At 53.2% G+C, this 22,076-nt stretch overlaps 1 protein-coding gene across 1 annotated transcript; it reads right to left on the bottom strand.

Moving 5' to 3' along the window:
• Window positions 1-222: 222 nt before the first annotated feature.
• Window positions 223-21,452, bottom strand: LOC128325078 (probable flap endonuclease 1 homolog). Its single transcript, XM_053250495.1, has 11 exons — window positions 21,331-21,452; window positions 20,544-20,634; window positions 19,356-19,458; window positions 18,519-18,564; window positions 18,268-18,356; window positions 17,675-17,808; window positions 12,944-13,004; window positions 12,064-12,195; window positions 10,739-10,890; window positions 6,105-6,252; window positions 223-2,493 (listed from the first exon to the last, which is right to left on the bottom strand). Exons 1-11 carry the CDS (start codon window positions 21,410-21,412, stop codon window positions 2,317-2,319), a joined length of 1,215 nt encoding a protein of 404 aa, XP_053106470.1. The 5' UTR covers window positions 21,413-21,452; the 3' UTR covers window positions 223-2,316.
• Window positions 21,453-22,076: the final 624 nt, after the last annotated feature.

Here is a 22,076-nt window from a genome sequence, read left to right as displayed (position 1 = left end):
CACTCTTTGGACAAGAGGAGGAGGACAAACAGAACAAAGCTTTCTCTTCTTCTGCTGGTGTCTGTGTGTGAAGTCTCCGCCCAGTCCTCAGGATTGGTCCTTCTGTTTTGATTTTCCCGGGCGTTCCCCCTTCTTAGGAAAGGCCCACCCTCCCAGCAGTTACTCTCAGTGAGGCCTAGTCCTCCCTCCAGTCCTTCCCATCACTACACAAAGGCTTTTGAAAACAAGAGATAAAGTGTATTTATTAAAATGCAGAAGCACAATGTAAAAAAAAAAAGCAGTATTTGGCAATCTTGATACATTCACAATTGGGCAGGGAGTGAAGGCAGCCCCCAGGACAAGATAAGAGGGGAGAAAAGACTGCTCAAGTAGCCTAGAGGTGGGTGGGTGTTGAAAGTGGACAGAAGGTCTTTGTAGGACTACCAAGGACTGTGACTTCCATAGGAGATACAGAGAGAGATAATTCAGAGCAGATGTCCTGTATCTGCTGCCTTGTGTACAATGACATAAGGGGTAACTTCCACTGGGAAGGATTTGGAGGGTCCCAACCACAGAGGTTTTTCCAAAGTGGAGGACAAGGAGAGGCCGTGAGGTGCCAGCCTGACTCCAGCTTCCAAGACCTGGGGCACTCCATGTACCCACAGCTAGCAGAGCGCTCAGTTCTCCAGGCAGTCCGCACTAGAGTATGCAGGCGGTGCGGATCTGGAATGGCCCAGCCTCAGTGGCTCAAGGATTTTGCTCTAGAGTCAAGGGGTTCAGGGGCACAGGGATCCACCCATGGCAGGCCCCAACGAGAGTGACCCAAGGGCTCTGGGTTCTGAGAACATCCAGGGCAGCCCCGGGCAGGCCTCCACACAGCACACCCACACAAGAAATGCACAAGATGCATGATTTCAGCTCAATGGTTCTGGATCCTACAACCCAATGCTTCCACTTAGAAACTCAGTAGTCCAGCAATTCCACTCAGGGGGAAAGGAGGTGAGCACATGAGTGGCGGTTCAGCCAAGTAGGCTCTTGGGCAGAAGCCAGCCGTGGATGCCAGCAAACTCCCACAACTCTCACAAAAGGCACACACTGGGGTTGGAGAGCAGAGCTTTTGATAGGGTTTTCGTTGTGCTAAGTTCCAAAGGCAGGACAACTTTACAAGACAGAGAGAACAGAAGGGGGAATGCCAGCAGGTGCTGGAGTTGGAGAGGCTGTAGCTATTCAGAGGAAACACAGAACACAAGGGAGGTATTGCACCAAATCTACATAACCGATGTAGAACTTGGCCCTGGCTGCATTCCGTGTCTCAGGGGCTCTTTAACTTCAGTGCTTCCTCTGCTTCGGCAGAGTACTCTGGCTTTACTAAGTATGCACAGAATTCAGGGAAGGTGTGGGGTGTGTGTGTGTGTGTGTGTGTCACTTTTTGCCAGGCAGCTTTTGCACTGGTCCAGTTACCTGCATGACATGGCTTTTTAATCAGAGGCCAGGAGGCTCTGCCTCCTTTGCTTTTGTAGGAAGTCTGTTCACCCCCACTCAGGGGAATCAGAGCAGAGAAAGCCTGGTCAGAGGGGGAACGCCCTTCCTGGCTGTCTCTACCCCTAATGCCCCGCCCCTGGTGGTCAACTGGGTGGCTGGTGCGAAGAGTCAATGCCATCAGGAGTTGCATCTCCAACAGAACCCACCATATCAACCCGGAGTGAGGGTCAGGGCTAGAGCAGAGCTTGGAGCTGGGGTCCGCTCTAGACTTCTGACCTGGCCAGACCAAGAGTGGCGTTTGGCCTGTCACAGCCCAGAAACCTTCCTAAGCAACAGGCAGCTGTTTTGAGAAGAGGAGGAGGAGGAGGAGGAGGAGGAGGAGGAGGAGGAGGGCCCGACAGGCTCCAGAAGGCCTGTGCCGCTAGCCCAGTCAGCGGGAGGAGCAGCACTGGCTGTGCGGGATCAGCAGCCAGCCTGACCATCCCAACCACAACCACTTTAGTGACCCCCAAGAGGCCCTGGGGTCATTGGAGGAGTCCATTCTCCACACCCGGCAGGGACCACTCAGAGCACACAAGCCCAGAAATGGCGGCTCTGCTCTCTTTTGCAGAAAGGGAAGGAGAAGAGCCACCCTAGCACACCTCAGCTGGCCTCCTCCCTGGGTTTCCTCCAAGGCCAAAGACACCACCAAAACAAGGCGACCAAGAGAGCAAGAGAGGTCCCAGAAGCAGCCACGCCCAGCAGGAGGACAGACACGCTCCTCTCCCGGCGTGCCGTCGCTCTGCGATGCTCTACAGAGGGGCTCTCAGCAGCACCCGTGGGCGCTGCCCCTCCGGTCACAGAGCGCTCCCTGCATCATCCTTGTGGGCCTTTCTCTTGGGGCACTTGGGGGTCCAGGCACGTGGCCGTGCTGGCATGGGGATGCTGCTGCGCGTCAGAGGGGAGGGGAGGTGCTGGCTCCAGTCCACACGGCTCCATCTTGGAGTGTTCCTGGGATTTCTGCCTCTTCCTGCAAGACGGGGCTTCGGGGGCCTGTGGAAAGGAACAGCCGGGTCAGAGTGAGTGACACGCAGCCCAGCTCGGCTCCATCGAAGGGCTCTCTCAGGACAAGGCGTGCCCTCATTGCCTCTCTCCCCTCACCGTGGCTAATCATGCTTGGCACGCCACAGGAGGTCCTGCCTTGCAACCATTCCCTCCTTCATTCCCAGGGTGGAGGAAGCGGCAGGACTCTTCCTGCATGGCATGCAGGTGGTCTGCACACACATAGGTATTTGTGCATGAATGACTGCACATGTGTCCATTTCCAAAGCCAACACAGGGACAGAATGAAATACAGACTGTGCATGCCCTACCGGATGTACGTTGAGAATAACGTGTGAACAACTGTATTAGAACATCAGAAGAGCCCTGCTGGATCAGGCCCAAGAAGGCCTATCTAGTCCAGCATCCTGTTTCACACATTGGCCCACCAGATGCCTCTGGGGAGCCCACAGGTAAGCAGTGAAGGCCTGCCCTCTCTCCTGCTGCTGCTCCTCTGCAACTGGTACTCAGAGGCATCTTACCTCCGAGGCTGGAGGTGGATTATAGCCCTCAGACTAGTAGCCCTTGGTAGACCTCTCCTCCATGAATTCATCTAAGCCCTTTTAAGAGACATCCAAACTGCTGGCCATCACCACACCCCCTGTGGCAGAGAATTCCTCAGATTAATTATGTGTTGTGTGAAAAAGGTACTTCCTTTTGCTGGTCCTACATTTCCTGGCCTTCAGTTTCATGGGATGACCCCGAGTTCTAGTGCTATGTGAGAGAAGGATAAAGGTTCTCTTTGGCATTCATGCACTCACAGTACACCTATTTCAGTACGTTCTGAACATCACACATGGATAGAGCTTCTCATTATCCACATTCAGTCGATGAGAAGCCAAAATATAGTGAGTGTGCATCAGGAAAATCCATGGTTGAGAAAAGAGTTGAGCCCAGAACTCACTCTTCAGTCCGATATGCATTCTGTCCAATTGACGAGGATCGCACCTGGCTGGGGGTCATCAAGACAACACCATCTATTGCCGCCGCCACCACCCCCATATTCCTACCCCAACTGGCTGCAGCGTTTGAAGAGCATGGTGTTCCCTTCCAGTGTTCTTTCTAACAACAATGCCCAGATGTTGTTAGCTACAACTCCCATAATCTCCGGCTGCAACTGGGAATTATGGGAGCTATAGTCAACAGCTTTAGTCAACAGAAGCAAGATAGAAAAAGTATTGACGCTTTTGAACTTTGGTTCTGGAGAAGAGCGTTGAGGATTCCATGGACAGCCAGGGAAACAAACCAATGGATCCTAGAACATATCAATCCTGAATTTCCACTTGAGGCACAAATGACCAGGCTCAAATGATAATACTTTAGACACATTATGTGAAGGCCCAGCTCCCTTGAGAAGTCCATAATGCTGAGGAAAGTTGAAGGAAAGAGAAGAAGAGGACGACTAGCAGCAAGGTGGATGGACTCGATGACGATAGCAATGAATGCACCACTGAGAGACCTTAAAGGCCAAGTTGAAGCCAGATCATCCTGGAGAGAATCTTGCTACGTGGTCGCTAAAAGTCAACACCGACTTGACGGCACTTAATCAATCAGTCAGTCAGTCCCTCAACAGCAGCTGTGAATTCCTGTTACAGGAAAGACTGCTTTTCCTCTCTGCTAGCACTAGGTGCTGTGTGCAGTAATGATCTTCCCTGCTCCTGTTAGGTCAAAGAGATGTTCCTCAGTGGCTGACGGGAGGACACCCATTCTGGGCCAGTAGTTATTGGCTCCCCTTCAGCCCAAGCCCTCCACATGAACTGGCCTCTTCTGCACCAAGCACCCCTGTGCCCCTCCCAAGCCCCACAGCAGCACCAAAAATGGACCAGGAGGGACTTGGTGGAGCAGAGGAGGACGCGTGCTAGACTCCAGGCCGGGCTGTGGGGGCTGCTGCCTCTTGAAAGCTCTCTGCTCTCCACCAGGCAGGGAGGCAAGGCCTGGCGGGGGAGGCAGCGCCGAGGGTATTATTCCACCTCTGGCCCTTGATGGAGCAAGTTGCTCGCTGGGATGTAGCCCAGCAAGGTGACATCCCCAGTGCTGTAGCCCTCCCTGATTTCAGGACAGGGTATTATGCCTGCCTGCTCAGAATGCAAGAATGGCACTCCTGGACCCTGAAGCAGCCCAAGGCCCATCTGGGCCAGGACTCAGTTTCCAACAGAAGCCCCTTGGGAGCATTCAGGCCGGGCACAGGGGGATCTGCCAGACCCTGTGGCTTGACTCTAGTTCGTAGCGGGTAAGCTGGTGCAGTGCCCTTAACAAGGAGCTTCAATTTTGGGCTGTCATGGCTAATATCCATCAAGAGACCTCTCCTCCAGGAAACTGCGTAACACCCTTTAGAAGCAACTCACCCTGCAGGACCTCTCAACACCCAGGAGCAAGAAATTCTGTAGTGCTATTGTGAGCATCAAAATGAAAAAAATGGACTTTTGTTTGTTATGAATGTGCTACCTTAGATCACCCCAAATTCTACTATGGGAAGAGAAAACAAGTACTATGGGAAGAGAGAACAAGAACAGTGTGCATACATTTATAAAACCCGACTATGTCCAAAATTAGCCACTGTTAAAAAACAACAACCCAAAAAACAAGAACCACCCAGCTGCCTCTGTCCTCCCCCTGACCCCCAAACCCTTGGCTATAACCTGCCCTTTCCTGCGTCTTCTTGGCTTCTATGATATCCTGGGGGGGGGGGCAGGATCACACTGGATTCCAAAGATGGGCACACCAGACAGGAGTGCAGTGCAGAATCTCCCCACTAAGCACTGAGGAATTCTCCCCCAGCTCATTTTACTGAACTCCCCTCTGCCATACCTAGGAAACCATTTCTCCCCCCAAAAGTGTCTTTTTTCAAAAGACAAGGCCAGCAGTGCTGGGATGGGGATCAACCCTTCCTCTGTGCCGTTTTGCTGACTTTGCTCCCCACTCCCAGCTGCCCTTTAGCCTCTGTGGAAAAAAGGAAGACTGCCTTTTCCCTCAAGACAGGAGTGGTTGTCCAGGAGCGGGGGGGGGGGGGGATGCCTGTGCCAAAGGAGGCATTGCTGCTTCTGCTTCCTGGAGCTCTGTGTGCTCTGCTCTCTCCCATCCCAGTGTTAATGGGAGCTGCTGTGTTGCCTGCCGGCTGTCCTTAACGGAATGGCCAGCCTGCAGGCAGCACAGCTCTCATCAACACTGGGGCGGGGTGGGGTGGGAGAGAGAAGAGCAAGCAGAGCTCAGGGACTAGGAGAGGCGGCTGTGCCCCCTTGGCCCTCCACTCCCCACACCCCCGCCCCGGCTCCATAGGGCGAGCTGTACCTGCCTGAAGAATAGCAGTTTGGGGAGAGCAAGGTGGGTTGGGATTCAAATCAGGGCAGAACCGGTAAAGCAGGAAAAGAGCTCGAGGGGGAGGGTCAACTACCACCCTCTCCGGAAATGGAGTGGCTGGAATCTGGTGCAGGGCCCACTCAGCCCTCCGCCAAGGCAATGCCGAGGCTGTGTGTTGCCCCCATGTGCCCCACTCTGCACCTCCGCTAGCAGCTGCTGCCCCAACACCCAGCATGGCCTTGCTGCGGCTTCCTCCTCCTCCTCACCTTGCGTGGACGTTTCTTCACCGGGAAGAAATCCCCCATCGTCCGCTTCCTCCGGCTCCCCCCAGCCCCAGGGCCCGGCAGCTGGGCCTGGGCAAATTTCAGGCGGGTCTGCCGCCACTTTTCCATCCGTTGACGGACGCGGCTCTCTCTGTGGAAGAGGGACTCGGGTCAGAGGGTCTCTGGAGCAGCCCCACTCTGGAGATCGCCAGGGAAAGGGAGGGGAGGAAGGAAGGAGGTGGCCCCTCGCCAAAGCCCACTTTAGCCCACTCCCGGGGCCCCAGCCTGCCCCTGCTGGAAAACCTCCACCCAAGCCAGACTGACCAGTTTGTTGACTGTATGGTGCTCAAAACATGCCATTTGTGTGCAGGTGTCTTTTGTATAAAAGCTCTAGGGACGTCCTGCACTTTGAATGGTTCTGGAGGAAGTCCACACCTTCTTTGCTGGTAAAGCAGGCAGTTTGCACAAACAGATGGAGAACCCTCTGGGGTTCAAAAATCAAAAAGTCCATCTAGTGCAGGAGTCCCATCACCCCAGCAGCCACCAAGGCCAGAGGGATGGTGGGAGTTGTAGTCCAACCACAGAGGGAGAGCCTTGGGTGGGCCACCCCTGACGAGGCCATGCAAAGCCACCCGAGCAATCCCTTGGAGAGTCAGGCAGAAGTGCAGCTGCAGCAGGCGGCAACCACTGGCCATGTCACCACAGAGGCTGCTGCTGGGTCTACCTAGCTCAGGACTGTCTACACAGACTGGCAGCGGCTCCTCCAAGGTTGCAGGCAAGAATCTCTCTTGCCCTATCTTGGAGATGCTGCCAGGGAGGGAACTTGGAAACGTACTGTATGCTTTGGTAGTTTGTTGGTTCAATTAAAAAATCTTGTCCTATTTAAAAAATATATATCTTGTCCTATCTTGGAGATGCTGCCAGGGAGGGAACCTAGATGCTCTTCCCAGAGTGGCTCCATCCCCTGCTGAGGGGAATCTCTTCCAGTGCTCACACTTCTAGTCTCCCATTCATATGCAACCAGGGTGGACCCTGCTTAGCTAAGGGGACAAGTCATGAGATTCCTATTAGAGGATGATATTGCCAGAAAGCTATGTTTCAGGGTCATGCTGCAAAGCACCCCTCTATCAGATGCCTCAAGAGAACTGGATCATGGAATCCTGCTCCTTTGTGAACTTTTCACCCTGCCCAGTCAAGAGGACTTGGCTTAAAACAGGTTGTTAGCACAGGCTATGCTGGTCTCATGCTCCTAGGTCCAGCGGACAGACAGACCAAAACCGGACCTGCTTGTGCCTTGTGAAAGATGTATGGCCAAAGCTAGGCAGACCCATTGAAACGGAAGGAACCTCCCCACTTAAAAAATAACATGAACAGCTCTAAGGCAAGAGCAAGATAGGTGGCACATTTCCCAACCCTTCTATGTGAACAAATTGGCTGATGAAGACAAGGAAAGGGCATCCTTAGCAAGCTATCTGAGCATCTCTCTGCACCTGGAAGGTGCGGGATAAGTCCACACACACAGGAGCCTACCAAGCTCATGCCCACATTTGCACAGCTACTGCTCAACTCCTGCCTGTGGCTTCCAGCGGCATCTGGTGGGTCACTGTGTGGAGCAGGATGCTGGACTAGATCGGCCTCCTTGGGCCTGATCCAGCAGGGCTGTTCTTATGTTCTTTCTCTTGCATTTGTTTGAGGAGATACTGTGTCAGAGTGATTGCATCCAGCCAGCCATAGACACTTTTGGTATGCAGAGGAACTCCTTGCCCTCCAGGGCAGGAGAAGACTCCTGAGTGAGTCAGTATTTGCCATTTCTGGATACAGAAGATATCCCAGCCAAGCCACAATGTCTAAGCTCAGAGGAAAGGCGAGAAAGGACTGCCGGATGCTGGAAGATTCGGGCTGTAACTTTACCTGGGCTCTACTGAGTCCCACAAACGAGCTGTGGTTGCTGCTGCCCACCTTGCTCTTTCTCCCCATTTCTATCCCACGCTACACCCCAGAAAGAGGCACATTTGCTCAGCCATTGCCCATCGAAACACGCCTAGGAAGGATCAGTAATAACTAGGAAAAGAGGAACACAGGAAGCTGTCGTATACTGAGTCAGACCACTGGTCTAGCTAGCTCAGTATTGTCTTCACAGACTGGCAGCGGCTTCTCCAAGGCTGCAGGCAGGAATCTCTCTCAGCCCGATCTTGGAGATGCTGCCAGGGAGGGAACCTGGAACCTTCTGCGCTTCCCAGAGCAGCTCCATCCCCTGAGGGGAATATGTTACAGTTCTGCTCACACCTCAAGTCTCCCATTCAGATGCAACCAGGGCGGACTCTGCTTAGCTAAGGGGACAAGTCATGCTTGCTACCACCAGACCTGCTCTCCTCTCCAACTCCTTGCCTCCCTCTAAGCTCTCCCTCACTTCTCTTTCTGCCTCTCTTCCTTTCTCTTCAGGCACTTTTGCATCGCAGGCCTTTAAGCAGGCTTTGATTTGGAACTCAAGCCAAATTGCTACAAGTCTTTACTACGGCTCTCATTTAGAACTTGAGCTAAATTGTTTATATTGCCTTGCTTAACCAAACTCTCCTTTTCCCTTCTGTAATCCCCATTTTACCTTTAATAGAGCTTTGAACTGCAACTACATATCCTCATTTCCCCCAATACACCAAACTGGCTTAAACTGATACACAAGCCAAACTGCTCCCCAAGCCAAGCTAATTTCCCCACTTTAAACAAAAAGCATCGTCAAGGTGTCTTGCCAGCACCTCGGGGGAGTTCTGATCCAAGCGATCTGTCCTGGGACCGGTGCTTTTTAATTTATTCATAAATGATCTAGAAACAGGGGTAAGAAGCGAGGTGGCCAAATTTGCAGATGATACCAAACTCTTTCGTGTAGCAAAATCCAAAACGGATTATGAGAAGCTCCAAAAGGATCTCTCCAAACTGGGGGAGTGGGCGACAAAGTGGCAAATGCAGTTCAGTGTTGGCAAGTGTCAAGTGATGCACATTGGGACGAAGAACCCAACTTCAAGTATATGCTGATGGGACCTGAACTGTCGGTGACTGACCAGGAGAGGGATCTTGGGGTCCTGGTGGACAGCTCGTTGAAAGTGTCGACTCAATGTGCGGCAGCTGTGAAAAAGGCCAATTCCATGCTAGGGATCATTAGGAAGGGGATGGAAAGTAAAACAGCTAATATTATAATGCCCTTATACAAAACTATGGTGCGGCCACACCGGGAGTACTGCGTACAATTCTGGTCACCACATCTAAAGAAGGACATTGTAGAACTGGAGAAGGTGCAGAAGAGGGCAACCAAGATGATCAGGGGCCTAGAGCACCTTCCTTATGAGGCAAGGCTACAACACCTGGGGCTTTTTAGTTTAGAAAAAAGATGACTGCGGGGAGACATGATAGAGGTCTATAAAATCATGCATGATGTGGAGAAAATGGACAGAGAGAAATTCTTCTCCCTCTCAAATAACAGTAAAACCAGGGGTCATCCCATGAAATTGATTGCCAGGAAATTTAGGACCAGCAAATGGAAGTACTTTTTCACACAAAGCATAATCAACTTGTGGAATTCTCTGCCACAAGATGTGGTGACAGCCAACAACTTGGATGGCTTTAAGAGGGGTTTGGACAACTTCACGGAGGAGAGGTCTATCAATGGCTACTAGTCAGAGGCCAGCCTCAGAGGCAGGATGCCTCTGAGTACCAGTTGCAGGGGAGTAACAGCAGGAGGGAGGGCATGCCCTCAACTCCTGCCTGTGCCTTCCTGCGGCATCTGGTGGGCCACTGTGTGAAACAGGATGCTGGACTAGATGGGCCTCCTTGAGCCTGATCCACCAGGGCTGTTCTTATGTTGGAAACAATGGGGCTGTTCTGGGAAGAGCACCTGCTTGCTCGCATGCAGAAGGTTCCAAGTTCCCTCCCTGGCAGCATCTCCAAGACATGGCTGAGAGAGATTCCTGCCTGCACCCTTGGAGAAGCCGCTGCCAGTCTGTGTAGACAATCCTGAGCTAGACGGACCGATGGACCAGTTCAGTAGAAGGCAGCTTCCTTTGTTCCAGGGGAGAGAAGTTTCGCTTGCCCAGATTCTCACTTCTCTTTGATGCCTTCAGTTCCAAGCAAGCTCACCTGCTGGCAGCCTCCTCCTCTCCTTCCTGCCCCCCATCTCAGCGCCTTCTGCCCCTCAGCCCCTTGCCCACACGCCTCCCCTGCCAGCGGACCCTCCCTCTCCCCTGCTCTCAGGAGTCTCGGGTCCCTTGCTTGCTCCTGGCCTCCATTCGCGTCCTGTCAGCCTAGCAGCATCCTATAGCCACTCCACCACGGCCACCCTGCCAAGTTGTGCACAGCGCCTGACACACTAAATCGGGGCTCAACCAGCAGCACGTGAGGAGTGAGGAGCAGCAGTGCGTCTGCCAACCACAGAGGATGGATGGCCATATGGAGGAGCCAATTCCGGCCCCAAAGTCAGGAGCCAGAGAAGGGGTTATGGCCTGGGGACATTTGCTGGGACCCGCTGAGAAGAAACGCCACCAGACGGAGCTCTCCAGCCACAGCCTGCTGTGCCCTGCCCACCCCACCACCACCACCACGTTCCCAGAGGGCATGCATGGGCGTCCCACCAGAGCGGCACCACTCACTTCATGTGCTTCTCGTGAGCAAGGAACTGCACCAGCCCCTCCTCGTCAGGCTCCCGCCACTCCAGCGCCACCTGGCTCGGGTCAGCCACCTCTGGCCGCAGGAAGAGCCGGCGGGTCTCCTCCAAGGGCCAGTGGTCAGGCCGTGGGTGTCTCTGCAAAGAGGAGGGCACGGGGGGGCCTTGAGTGGGAGCCTGCCCGAAGGAAGCCCCGTGCCCTTCACACACGCACACACACACACACACACACGCTCAGCAGCCCCCAAGGCTAGCCACGACCACCACGCACAAGGGCTGCACGGACGGGCAATGGGTCTCCCCACCACCACCACCACATTTCCACTCACAGCAAACGACGCTTTTTTCTGTGACAAGCACAGACTACGAAGCCTATGATGCTCTGGGTTGGCCTCTGGCAAGCTGTGTGCGTGAAGGAACAGGTGCAGAGTGGCCAGGGGCATTTGCAGGACCAGGGTCAGGGGAATCCGCCTCAGAGGGCATTAGAGACAAGGGGGGGGGGACAGGGGAGAAGAGTGGGATCCTGGGATCATGGCCGCGGAGGGGTCTCAGAAATGCCAGAAACCCTCCATAGCGGAACTGTGGAGTGGACTCCCTCTAAGGCAGGAGTCCTCAACCTCTTGTTGGATACAACAGCCTTCTTGCATGTAGGGATGGTGGGATTTGTAGTCTGAAGACCCCGGCTTCAAGGCCTTCCTGGGCATCATCGGGCCCTGTGCCCATGACCAGGAACCATGGCCAGTCCTGGTGCTGCTCTGGACATACCTGGGTGATCTCCACTTCCAAACAGGAGTCTGCCTCATTTTGACAATCACATTTTATCATATGATATATCCTGAAGGTTGTGGGGGGGTTTTCAGTGTACATTTAAAAAAAAGCAACGTCTGAATCAAGCCTTTGGCTCACACACTGAAAAAGGACTTATGGTGCCAGTATATTTAGAGCTGTAAGCTTTGGTGGTTGGTCCGTTTTATACATCATATTTTAATGTTCTGGTGCTGTGACTTGTTTTAAGGTGTTTTGCTTTCCCCCTTCCGTTTCATGCTCAGAGTTTTTAGCCTTGAAGGAAAACAGTCTAGAAGTCTTTCAAATTGATTGTTTACTAGCCCTGCTTTTATATGTTCACCCATAGCCCGACTGACACACTCAGCTGCCACGTTTCTGTGGGTCAGCCAAGCTGCTGCTAAAGCATGGGAATGGGTCAAACAAGGTGGGCGAGCATCCCAGACTTCCCCTTCACAGAGGGCCAGGGGAGAAGATGGCGGTAGAGGGGCTCATGAGGGACCAAAGAAGCAGCCCCAGCAGCATTACCTGAGGATTGACGCTCTTCAGGACCTGCTCGATGTTCCCGTGTTGCTGCAGCAGCTTCAGGGCCTTCTTGGGGCCAAGTCCCCGGATCTTCTCACAATAATCACAGCCCAGCATGATGCAGAGGTCCACAAACTACATTCAGGGAAAGGAGGAGGCCAAGCTGGTGGGATGAGGTGGGAGGGCATGGAGAGGAGAGAGAGAGAAAGCACTGCTCCTTTTCTCTCCACCTCTGTGTCTTGCTGCACCCTCCTCCCCCCACACTCAACCCAACCAGTGGGGGTTTGGGAGGAAACTACAGACCACACAGTTAAGTAATACTCAAAGAAGATGAAAAAACTGGATGTCATCTGCATAAATGCAATAATTCAGCCTGAAGGAAGGAATTCACCAGCAAGAAGGAAAGTGGAGAAAAAGAAAGACAGTTGACCCAGGAGTGAGTCCTTTGAATCACCAGGGCACTCTCTGATCCAGTTTCCCATCCACAAAAAGATGCACGGAAGGCAAATTGACCAGCCGGGTGTGTGAATTCCCCAGCCCATGTCAGCACTGCCATCAGGCCATGCAGCATTCTGGCCAGCCAGACCCACCTCCAGCTCTGCTTAAAAGGCCAGCCACTGCATCAAGGAATATAACAACAGAGAAAGGACAGCTGCCCCTGGGAGGCAAGAAGAAGAGAGAGCAACGGAACTGCGAGGGAATCAAGGGAAGAACCCCCAAACAGTGGGATTACCGCCTTGGACTGGGTCCTAGTCAACCCTGCGGGAGTCTAAAGGATCTTCTCTTTCCTTTCCCCAATTCAGTTGGGCTAACTGAATTGAGCAAGTGGAGCTCCCAAGAGGAAAGGAATCGCTTCCCCGGTTCCCCAACCAATGCCTCTCACCTGCTCCTGAGTCATATCCAGCTTCTGCAGAACTACAGGCAAGGAGATCTCTTCCAAGTCACTGGAGGAGAAAGAGCAAAGAGCACGGGGGCGATTTATGCCTTGGGAAGGGGCAGGCTGAGAACTGTCCCTCTTCCCTATCCCAGGACGTAAGCCAAAGAAACCCCCATCCAGCAGCACAGGGGTTCTCAAGCTTGGGTCCCCAGAGGTGGCTGGACTACAACTCCCATCATCCCCAGCCCCTCGGAAGGCCATTGTGGCTGGGAGTTGTAGCTCCACAGTACCTGGGGACCCAACTTTGAGAACTGCTGCTGCTGCAACAAGAGCGTATTCCACTGAAGGCTTCACTTAGAGCTGAGCTACCCAACATACGGCCCCGTGTAGCCAGATGTAAGCCATGCTCTGAAGGCTCAAAATACAAAGGGGGGCGGGGCGGGGAGTAACCACCCCATACAAGAAATATACAAATGAATAAACTTCTTAAATCGCTTCATAAATATAAGTCACCACTTATATTATATAGAACCACTTTCAAAATTTTTTTACTTAGTAAAGAATAATTCAGTCCCCATGTAATCCTGCATGGTATGGACTTATCTTTGGTCTGAAATAGACATCTCCTCCATCATATTTAAAAGATAATTTACCTTATGGGCAGTTCCTCAGATTAAAAAGAAACAACACCCTGGACTCTGATTAGAAGAAATCTGCCAGGACGCTTGAGGTACAATTGCTGAATAGGGATTGTCCTTGGCATATTATTAAGAGAGAGAGAGACAACGTGCAGACAGCATTCAGAGGAGATGTCTATTTCAGACCAAAGATATGTCCATACCACGCAGGATTACATGGGGACTGAATTATTCTTTACTAAGTAATAAAATTTAAAAAGTGGTTCTCAAATATTGGCCATTGGTTAATACTATTCCAGGTTGTGAGGAACCACCGCTGATTGGCTTCAGGAAAAATATAAGTTTGTTTAACTATTTGATACACTCTGATATGCCACAGGAGAGGTTAGTTATGTCAAGGGTTAAGGGCCATTTCAAATGTGGGATGTGTGCTGCGTGCAAGTTTTCATTGTCCACTAAAGTCTTTCCACATCCTACTGGCCAGCCTTTGGAAGAATTCTCCAACTGTAATTCTGCTTATGCCATATATGTTATTATATGCCCATGTTTAAAGTTATATGTTGGCTGCACCACACGTCCAGTTAAAAAACATATTTTAGAACATTACTACAAAATAAAAAATGGAGTATTAGAGGCACCACTCACTGAACACTTTTTGCTAGCTGGTCATCAGCCTGATGACTTTAAATTTGTGGTGATTTCCACCTTTAGAAAAGAAACATTTAGATACTGTAAGGTTGATGCAGTAAGATGGTTAAACAGACAAGAATTGTTTTATATACACAGATTAAATTCCCTGTCACATTATGGTTTAAACATGAATTTAGACTTATCTTGTTTTTTTGTAATTGTGGTGCCCTAATTAAGCATGAAGAGTGCCAGATAGTGGCTGATTAGGAGTTTAGCAGCTGAGAATGACTGAGAGTGTTATAAAGCTGTAGTAAGACAGCTTGATACGACTGGGTGTCAGCTTGGGCTGCAGTTTGTGAACTGTTGCACCTTTGGGGTAATTATCTTTGATGTTAACATATGAATTTCAGTATGTTGTATATGTTTTCTCTCATGTTTTGCAAATGTTTTCTTTTATGTATGGTTTGTGTTTTGTATTTAGAAGGACTCTGTCTAACTCCCTTGGAGAAATCTATGAATGTTGATACAACCTACACTCCCTTTGGAGGAGTTGAAGAAACATTTTTGAAGGATACTTTGAAGAACTCCATACACCAGGGAGGATGTAAAGTTTATCACGTTTGGGACATAACAATTCCACTTCTGAGGAAGCTCCTTGGGAAACAAGGACTTATCATCGTGAAACCTTGTCAAGTGATTCATGTATATTCAGTGTTTTATTATAAGTGACTTAAGTGATTCATGTATAATAAGTGACTTGTATTTATGAAGTGATTTAAGAAGTTCATTCATTTGTATATTTCTTGTATTGAGTGGTTACTTTTTCCCCCCTTTGTATTTTGAGTAGCACCACTCTCCATATATATGGATTCTGGAGACTCCACAGGCACACACACAAACAGTCATGGGCCACCAATTCCTCCCTCAAGGGCTTATCCATTTGCTTCTTATCTGTCTTGTTGGCCTAAGGCTAGCCCTGCAAACCTTTTCTGGTTAAAAACAACAGGATCTTTGGCATCTTAAAAACCATCAGAGTATTGTAACAGAATGCTGATTTCATTCATCAGATGACAAAGATCTGATAAAGTAAACCATAAGCTTCTGCTATCATTGCAAGAGTCCTTAAGGTGTGACAAGTCGCCTTGTTTTTTTTTCTGTCTTCGTTGTCCTTCAGCTAAGTCCATCAACAACCACAGAATCATTGTTGCCTGTCAATCATCCCCCTCGCACTATCAAGGGGAAATGAGCTCCAAAGCAGAGATAAGATAAGCACACACAGAAAGAGAGGCCTAGATCCCCTCAAGCTTTCTCTGTTTGTCTTGTGGGGAGGCTTCAGAGCTCTTAATAGTGTCAGATTTATTTGCACATCTATCTCTCTATTTAAACACATTTGTATACTGCCCAAAACGCAAGTCTCTGGGCAGTTTACAACAAAACAATAAAAACAACAAATAAAAAGTTTAAGACATTAAAACTATTAAAAACACAGTTAAAACAGTATCACATGGCTTCTTTTCACACAATGTCCAGTTACCCCCCAAAACTCTGGGCACTGTTACTCCTGCTAAGTGCTAGCTGGACAAAGCGGCACCTTTGAGAGGAGAGCTGGTCTTGTGGAAGCAAGCCTGACTTGTCCCCTTAGCTAAGCAGGGTCTGCCTGGTTGCATATGAAAGGGAGACCAGAAGTGTGAGCACTGTGAGAGATTCCCCTCAGGGGATGGAGCTGCTCTGGGAAGAGCACAAGGTTCCAAGTTCCCTCCCTGGCAGCATCTCCAAGATTGGGCTGAGAGAGAGACTCCTGCCTGCAACCTTGGAGAAGCCGCTGCCAGGCTGTGGAGACAATCCTGAGCTAGATGGGCCAAAGGTCTGGTTCAGTGAAGCAATTCTCACAGTCACTGGAAAGCTGGCTAAGGGAGCTTAGCCCGCTTTCCAGGGATCGTAGGAACCACCGGGCTCACGAACCCAGTGCGCCCAACGCAGCTAGCCCTTGAAGCCAGCATAGTGTAGTGGTTAGAGTGCTGGACTAGGACCGGGGAGACCCGAGTTCAAATCCCCATTCAGCCATGAGACTTGCTGGGTGACTCTGGGCCAGTCACATCTCTCTCCGCCTAACCTACTTCACAGGGTTGTTGTGAAAGAGAAACTCAAGTACGTAGTACACCGCTCTGGGCTCCTTGGAGGAAGAGCAGGATATAAATGTAACATAAATTAAAAAATAAAATAAATAAATAAAACAGCCCACCTAATTCCCCCTCCCCTTAAATGAGATTAACAGAGCGAGCGGTCCATTAACCTCATTTTCTTGCTCTTGTGTTGCCACGGTGCACGGCGACACACAGGTAGACCCCCAACCAGCAGGCTGCAAGCCGCCTCCTGGGCTCAGGGGTCTCTCCAGGATGCCCTGAGCGCTTGCCACGCAGCCCCCGATCCCTGCAGCCCCCGCCCGCTCCGTGACAGTGGTGGCAGTTGTGTGGGTGGCCAATCCAGCCGCCCAGGGCTGCCTTTTGATGGTCTGCAGGGAGAAGTGTGCCAAGCCCATGGCTAAGCCCTCTCTCCCCACAGAACCCCTTGAGGCACTTCACACCAGTTGTGTGAAGCACCTCATGATGTGGCAGCTTCCTATGTTCCTGCGTTTGTAAGTGGTGGCTTTCTTTATACTAATCAGAGGGAGAGCACTCACAGTACAGCGTCATAGGAAGACAGGCAGCTGCCTTCTACCGAGTCAGACCATCGGTCCATCTAGCTCAGTATTGGCTACCCAGGCTGGCAGTGGCTTCTCCAAGGCTGCAAGTGAGAGTCTCTCCCAGCCCTGCTTGGAGAAGCTGCCAGGGAAGGACCTTGGAATCTTCTGCATGCAAGCAGACAGGTGCTCTTCCCAGAACCGCCCCATCCCCTAAGGGGAATACCTGACAATGCTCACTTATGTAGTCTCCCATTCAAATGCAAGCCACGGCACACCCTGCTTAGCAAAGGGGGCAATTCTTGTTTGCGGCCACAAGCCCAGCTCTTCTATGCCTCCAGTGGCTGTTGCTGGTGTCACCCTTGTATTTATTTTTAAACTGTAAGCAGGCACTGGAGGGAACCCTCTTCTTATTTATTATTATGATTTTCCTAAGTAAACAGCTTTGAGAACTTTTTTGTTGAAAAGCAAGATATGATTTATTATACAGAAAGCAATATAATCATTACTAGGATTATAAATAAATCATATAAATAAACCCTAGCAATCGTAATTATAAATAATCCAAGTAATAGTAATTGTAGCAATAATGTGATGCATGCTATAAGTTGCCGGGCTCTTACAGGCCGTTCACACAACCCAGTTAACCCGCGAATGCCCACCTGAGCGGGAACCAGCTTTGGTCCCTCAGCGATGGAGGATCGGAAGCCAGCCCGTACCCGAAAGAGAGGCTGCTCTCCCTTCCCACCTCCCGGGGGGCTCCCACCACATCTGGCCTGGAGTGCTCACCCCCGCTTGGCGCTCAGATGCCGGAGAAGGCGCAGACTCCCAAAGGGCAGCGCGTCCAGGTCTTCCGTGGCCGTGCACCAGGCCACCCCGGACTTCACCAGCGCCGCACAAGTGGCTTCTGCCTCCGCTGGAGCCTAGTCCCAGAGAGAGAGAGGGAGCAGCAGGGGAGAGAGAGAGGGGGGCCCTCTGCAGTATAAAGACAACATCACATGGTATCAAGAGTTGCCCAGATATTGTTGGCGGACTACAACTCTCATCATCCCTGGCCACAGTGGCCAAAGAAGGGGACGATGGGCACTGTAGTCCAATGACATCTGCGGATCCAAGAGCGAGAACCCCGGCTGTATTCGATACGGCAATGGGTTTGGTTTTTATCAGTGTCCTTGGGTTTGTTCTGATCCTGGGACTCCCCCAGCAGAGAGGCGGGGGCAGAGAGCCGCCTGCTCCGAGGAGGCCTCAACCCCCCCACACGGTGGGCTCCAGCCACAGACTGACTTCTCCCCACAGGGACCTGGGAACAGGGGGGAAGAAGGAAGCCCCCCCCACCCTCAGAGGAGCATGGCTTCCCCCGGCAGCTCCCCTCCGGCTCTTACCTGCACACAGGGGACCCCCAGGTGGCCCAAAAGGGTCTCTGAGTCTCGTCTGGGGAGCCGCTGAGAAGCATCACCTCCTGTGGCAGAACCTGAAAGTGGGGCGGGGGGGGGACAGGGGTGGGTCCTCTCCTCCTCCTCCTCCTCCTCCTCCTCCTCCTCCTCCGAGCCGGGCCACATGCGGAGCCCTGGCCAGAGTGGGAAGCAGGTGACCCACCCGAGGGGCAAAGGGGGCCCCCACCAAAGGCTCTCACCTGCAGCTTCCCTCCTGGCTGAAGCGACTGCAGCCCGTTTGGCCAACTGCAGGGAGAGGGAGCAGAGTTGGGGGGGGGGAAGGGTTACGGAATCACCTTCCACTCTCAGTCCTTGTTGGCCCCACAGACCCCTGAGGGCAGCTGGAGCCCCTTCCTTGGGCGCAGGGTGGCCAACTGGAGGCTTCCAGCGGCTGTCGGACTACAACTCCCATGATCCCATCACCTACAGCTGCAATTATTGAGGCTGGGGGTGATGGGAGTTGTCGGTCAGCAGCAGCTGCAAGCCGCAGCTTGGCCTGAAGCGGAGCCTTCTGATGCTGCCCAACCCCACAGCGTCCTCTGTTGCTTGACAGGCTCCACTGCCTTACAGACAGCATCCCCACTTGTGCCCCCCCACATCCCTTGTGGCAGAAGCAGCCCTGGGGTTGGGGTTGGGGGGCTCCTCCTCCTCCCCAGGCACAGCAGGAGTTCCCACTTAGGCATCTCCCCCCCCATAGACGACTACGGGGAGACATGATAGACGGATATAAAATCATGCGTGGAGCTTGGATGGCTTTAAAAGGGGCTTAGACAAATTCATGGAGGCCAGGTCTATTAACGGCTACTAGTCTGGTGGCTATGGGCCCCCTCCAGCCTCAGAGGCAAGACGCCTCTCAGGACCAGATGCAGCAGGGGAGGCACAGCAGCAGGAGAGAGGGACTGCCCTCCCCTCTTGCCTGTGGGCTTCCCAGGGGCACCTGGTGGGCCACTGTGGGAAACCGGAGGCTGGACTGGGTGGGCCTCCTTGGGCCTGACCCCGCAGCAGGGCTGTTCTGATGTTCTGTTCTGAGCACGAACCAACGGCTGCTTGAGGTCCGGGGGCCGCCCGTCAAAGACAAAGACCGGTCTGATGCCATTTTCCAGGAGGTGCAGCGTCTGGTAAAAGAGCCCCTGCAAGGGACTGAAAGAGAAAGTGAAGCAGCCAGTGGAGCAGAGCCCGGCAGCGCAACACAGCCGGAACTCGGTTTGCGGGCAGGGCTGGTACCAGCGGGTGGAAACTCAGGAAGTTGACTTGGGCTAGACACGAAGGAGAATTCCCCGGCTGCAAGAGCTGCTAAGAGAGCAGAGCAGCCGGCCTCGTGCCGGAGTGGGCTCTCCTTCACTGCTGCTGGAGGAGTCCCAACAGAGGTTGGGCAGCCATCTGTCAGGGAAGGTGCAGCCGTGTCCTGCTCTGCGTGGCGGGCTGGATTAGCAGACCTCCCAGGTCCCTTCCGGCCACTGTCCCCTCTCACAGGGATTCCCAGATGTGGTTGACTACAACTCCCAGAATGCCCAGCTGCAATGGCTTTGGCTTGGGGATTCTGGACGTAAGAGCTAGCATGGTGCAGTGGTTAGAGTGCTGGACTAGGACTGGGGAGACTCGAGTTCAAATCTCCATTCAGCCAGGAGACTTGCTGGGTGACTCTGGGCCAGTCACTTCACTCTCTGCCTAGCCTACTTCACAGGGTTGTTGTGAAAGAGAAACTCAAGCATGTAGTACACCGCTCTGGGCTCCTTGGAGGAAGAGCGGGATATAAATGTAATAATAGTAATAATAACAACAACAACATCTGGGAATCCCTGTGAGAGGGGACACTGCTTCCGACTCTTAACATTCTACAGAAATACTGGGGCTGGAAGAGGGGTGCAGCATCACAGAGACAGGCAAAGTTCTGAAGAGTGGGCCAACAACCTGCCTAAGCACTGTGGAAACGGGCCAAGAGGAGGGAAGTGAAAAGGACCCTGCCTACCAGCGTTCCCTCTAACAGGGATTCCCAGATGTGGTTGACTACAACTCCCACAATCCCCAAGCCAAAGCCATTGCAGCTGGGCATTCTGGGAGTTGTAGTCAACCACATCTGGGGATCCCTGTGAGAGGGACCACAGCTGCCCACTCCCTGGGGCAACCTCCACGGCCCTGGAAGCCCACTTGCTAGCAGCCAGCCGCGGACAGAGCGAGCAGTTTTGCTCCTTTGCAAAGACTTGGCCTGTTCTTCAGCTGCCCACCTGATATTCTGCCCGTGGCGGTTGAAGAGCGTTGGCATACCCATGCGGAACTGGTAGACGGCCACAGAAGCATCCACGGCCACCACGCAATCTGAGCCAAGCCAGGAGAGAAAGAAAAGGCAAACCGTCATGATGGGAGGGGCTGGGTGGCGCTGGGAGGTGTCCTCCGACATCTTCTGGGGATCCAGTGTCCAGTGCTGACCTAGCCTGCTCCTCCTGCTGGGCAGACCCCTTGCCCTGCTCCCACTCCACCAGGTGGCCACGGTGGCCAGGAGGCCTCTTTGCCCAGCTCCAGCCTGCCAGGTCTCCAGCTGAGCTCCTCCTTCCTTGGGAAAGCAGAGCTGGCTGCAGCTACCTGTGCTTGGATCATCACATCAGGCCCGGGGAGTGCAGTGTGTGTGTGTGTGTGTGTGTGATTCTATAAGCCCTCCATGGCAAGGGCTGCAGCACTGTCTGGTGGCGGATCTGTTGCCGGATCCAGTCCACGGTGCCGCCGGCTGCCATCTTGACAGCCCTTCACGGCCTGCGTGCCAGAGCTGCCAACTGTGCGCTTTTCGCCCGGGACACGGAGCGGGAGCAGCAGCTGCTGCCCCTCAGAGCCCGGCCCTCTCTCGGGGAGGCTGCCGGGCAGGGCGCGTTCCCTTCCGCCCTGCGCCCTGCTCTTGCTGGGTCCTTGGGAGCGCCGCCGCCGCCGCCGCCGCCGCGGGTCCCCCCGAGCTGCGCAGCGGCGCAGGGCGCACAGCTGAGTCCGGGGAGGTCGCCTGCCCGCCTGCCCACTCGCCCTCACCGCGGTAGTGGCCAAGCGGGACGGAGCTGACGGCCTCGGGCGCCTCCTCCTTGATCAGCTCGGCCAGCTTGACGATGCCCATGGCGAGCGGCGCGCCCTCCCCCGCCGGCACCCACCCACCCACCCGCCGCGCCGCGCCGCGCCGCGCCCGCCTTCCTTTCGCCGGGCTGCAGCGGCGGGGAGCGCGGCTGGAGGAGGATCAGGAAGGAAGCGCACCGAGGCGGAGCCAGCCATCCTCCCGTCCCGCGGGGCCAGCCGGCCAGCCGGCCGACGCCCCACCCGGCTTCTCGCCCTCAGTGTCCGCGCCCCCGCTCCAAGGCGTGGAGTGGGGGGGCTTTGAATGTGTGCAAAATGCCGCGCGTTCCTATCAATATTTGCGGGCGGGGCGAGGGCAGGTCGCTTGGTGTGTCCCCCTCCCCCTGTAAGGTGACCGAGCGAGTAGCAGAAAGCAAGGCAGGGTAGCTCCCTTCCCCTTTTCCCTGGAGCAGGGAGTCCCCCAGATGGTGTGGACTCCGACTCCCAGCCTCCCCAGCTGCGAAGGCCTTTGGCCATAGGACATAAAACATAGCAAGCTGCCATCGACTGAGTCAGACCCTTGGTCCCTCTAGCTCAGTAATGTCTTCACAGACTGGCAGAGGCTTCTCCCAGGTTGCAGGCAGGAGTCTCTCTCAGCCCTCTCTTGGAGATGCTGCCAGGGAGGGGACTTGGAACCTTCTGCTCTTCCCAGAGCGGCTCCATCCCCTAAG

This window comes from Hemicordylus capensis, chromosome 4, assembly GCF_027244095.1.
Source record: "Hemicordylus capensis ecotype Gifberg chromosome 4, rHemCap1.1.pri, whole genome shotgun sequence".
Taxonomy (NCBI): Eukaryota; Metazoa; Chordata; class Lepidosauria; order Squamata; family Cordylidae; genus Hemicordylus; species Hemicordylus capensis.
The sequence above is the reverse complement of the archived record's forward strand: the minus strand, read 5'-3'. Positions and strand labels throughout refer to the sequence as shown.

Bases quoted from the DNA above. Each gene is read 5' to 3' on its own strand.
- LOC128325078 (XM_053250495.1), bottom strand. From the start codon at position 21,412: ATGGGCATCGTCAAGCTGGCCGAGCTGATCAAGGAGGAGGCGCCCGAG. The intron at 19,459-20,543 runs GTGGGCAGCTGA...TTTCTCTTTCAG, and splicing joins CGCCACGGGCAGAATATCAG to TCCCTTGCAGGGGCTCTTTT. The intron at 10,891-12,063 runs GTAATGCTGCTG...TCCTCTTTGCAG, and splicing joins TGAAGAGCGTCAATCCTCAG to AGACACCCACGGCCTGACCA.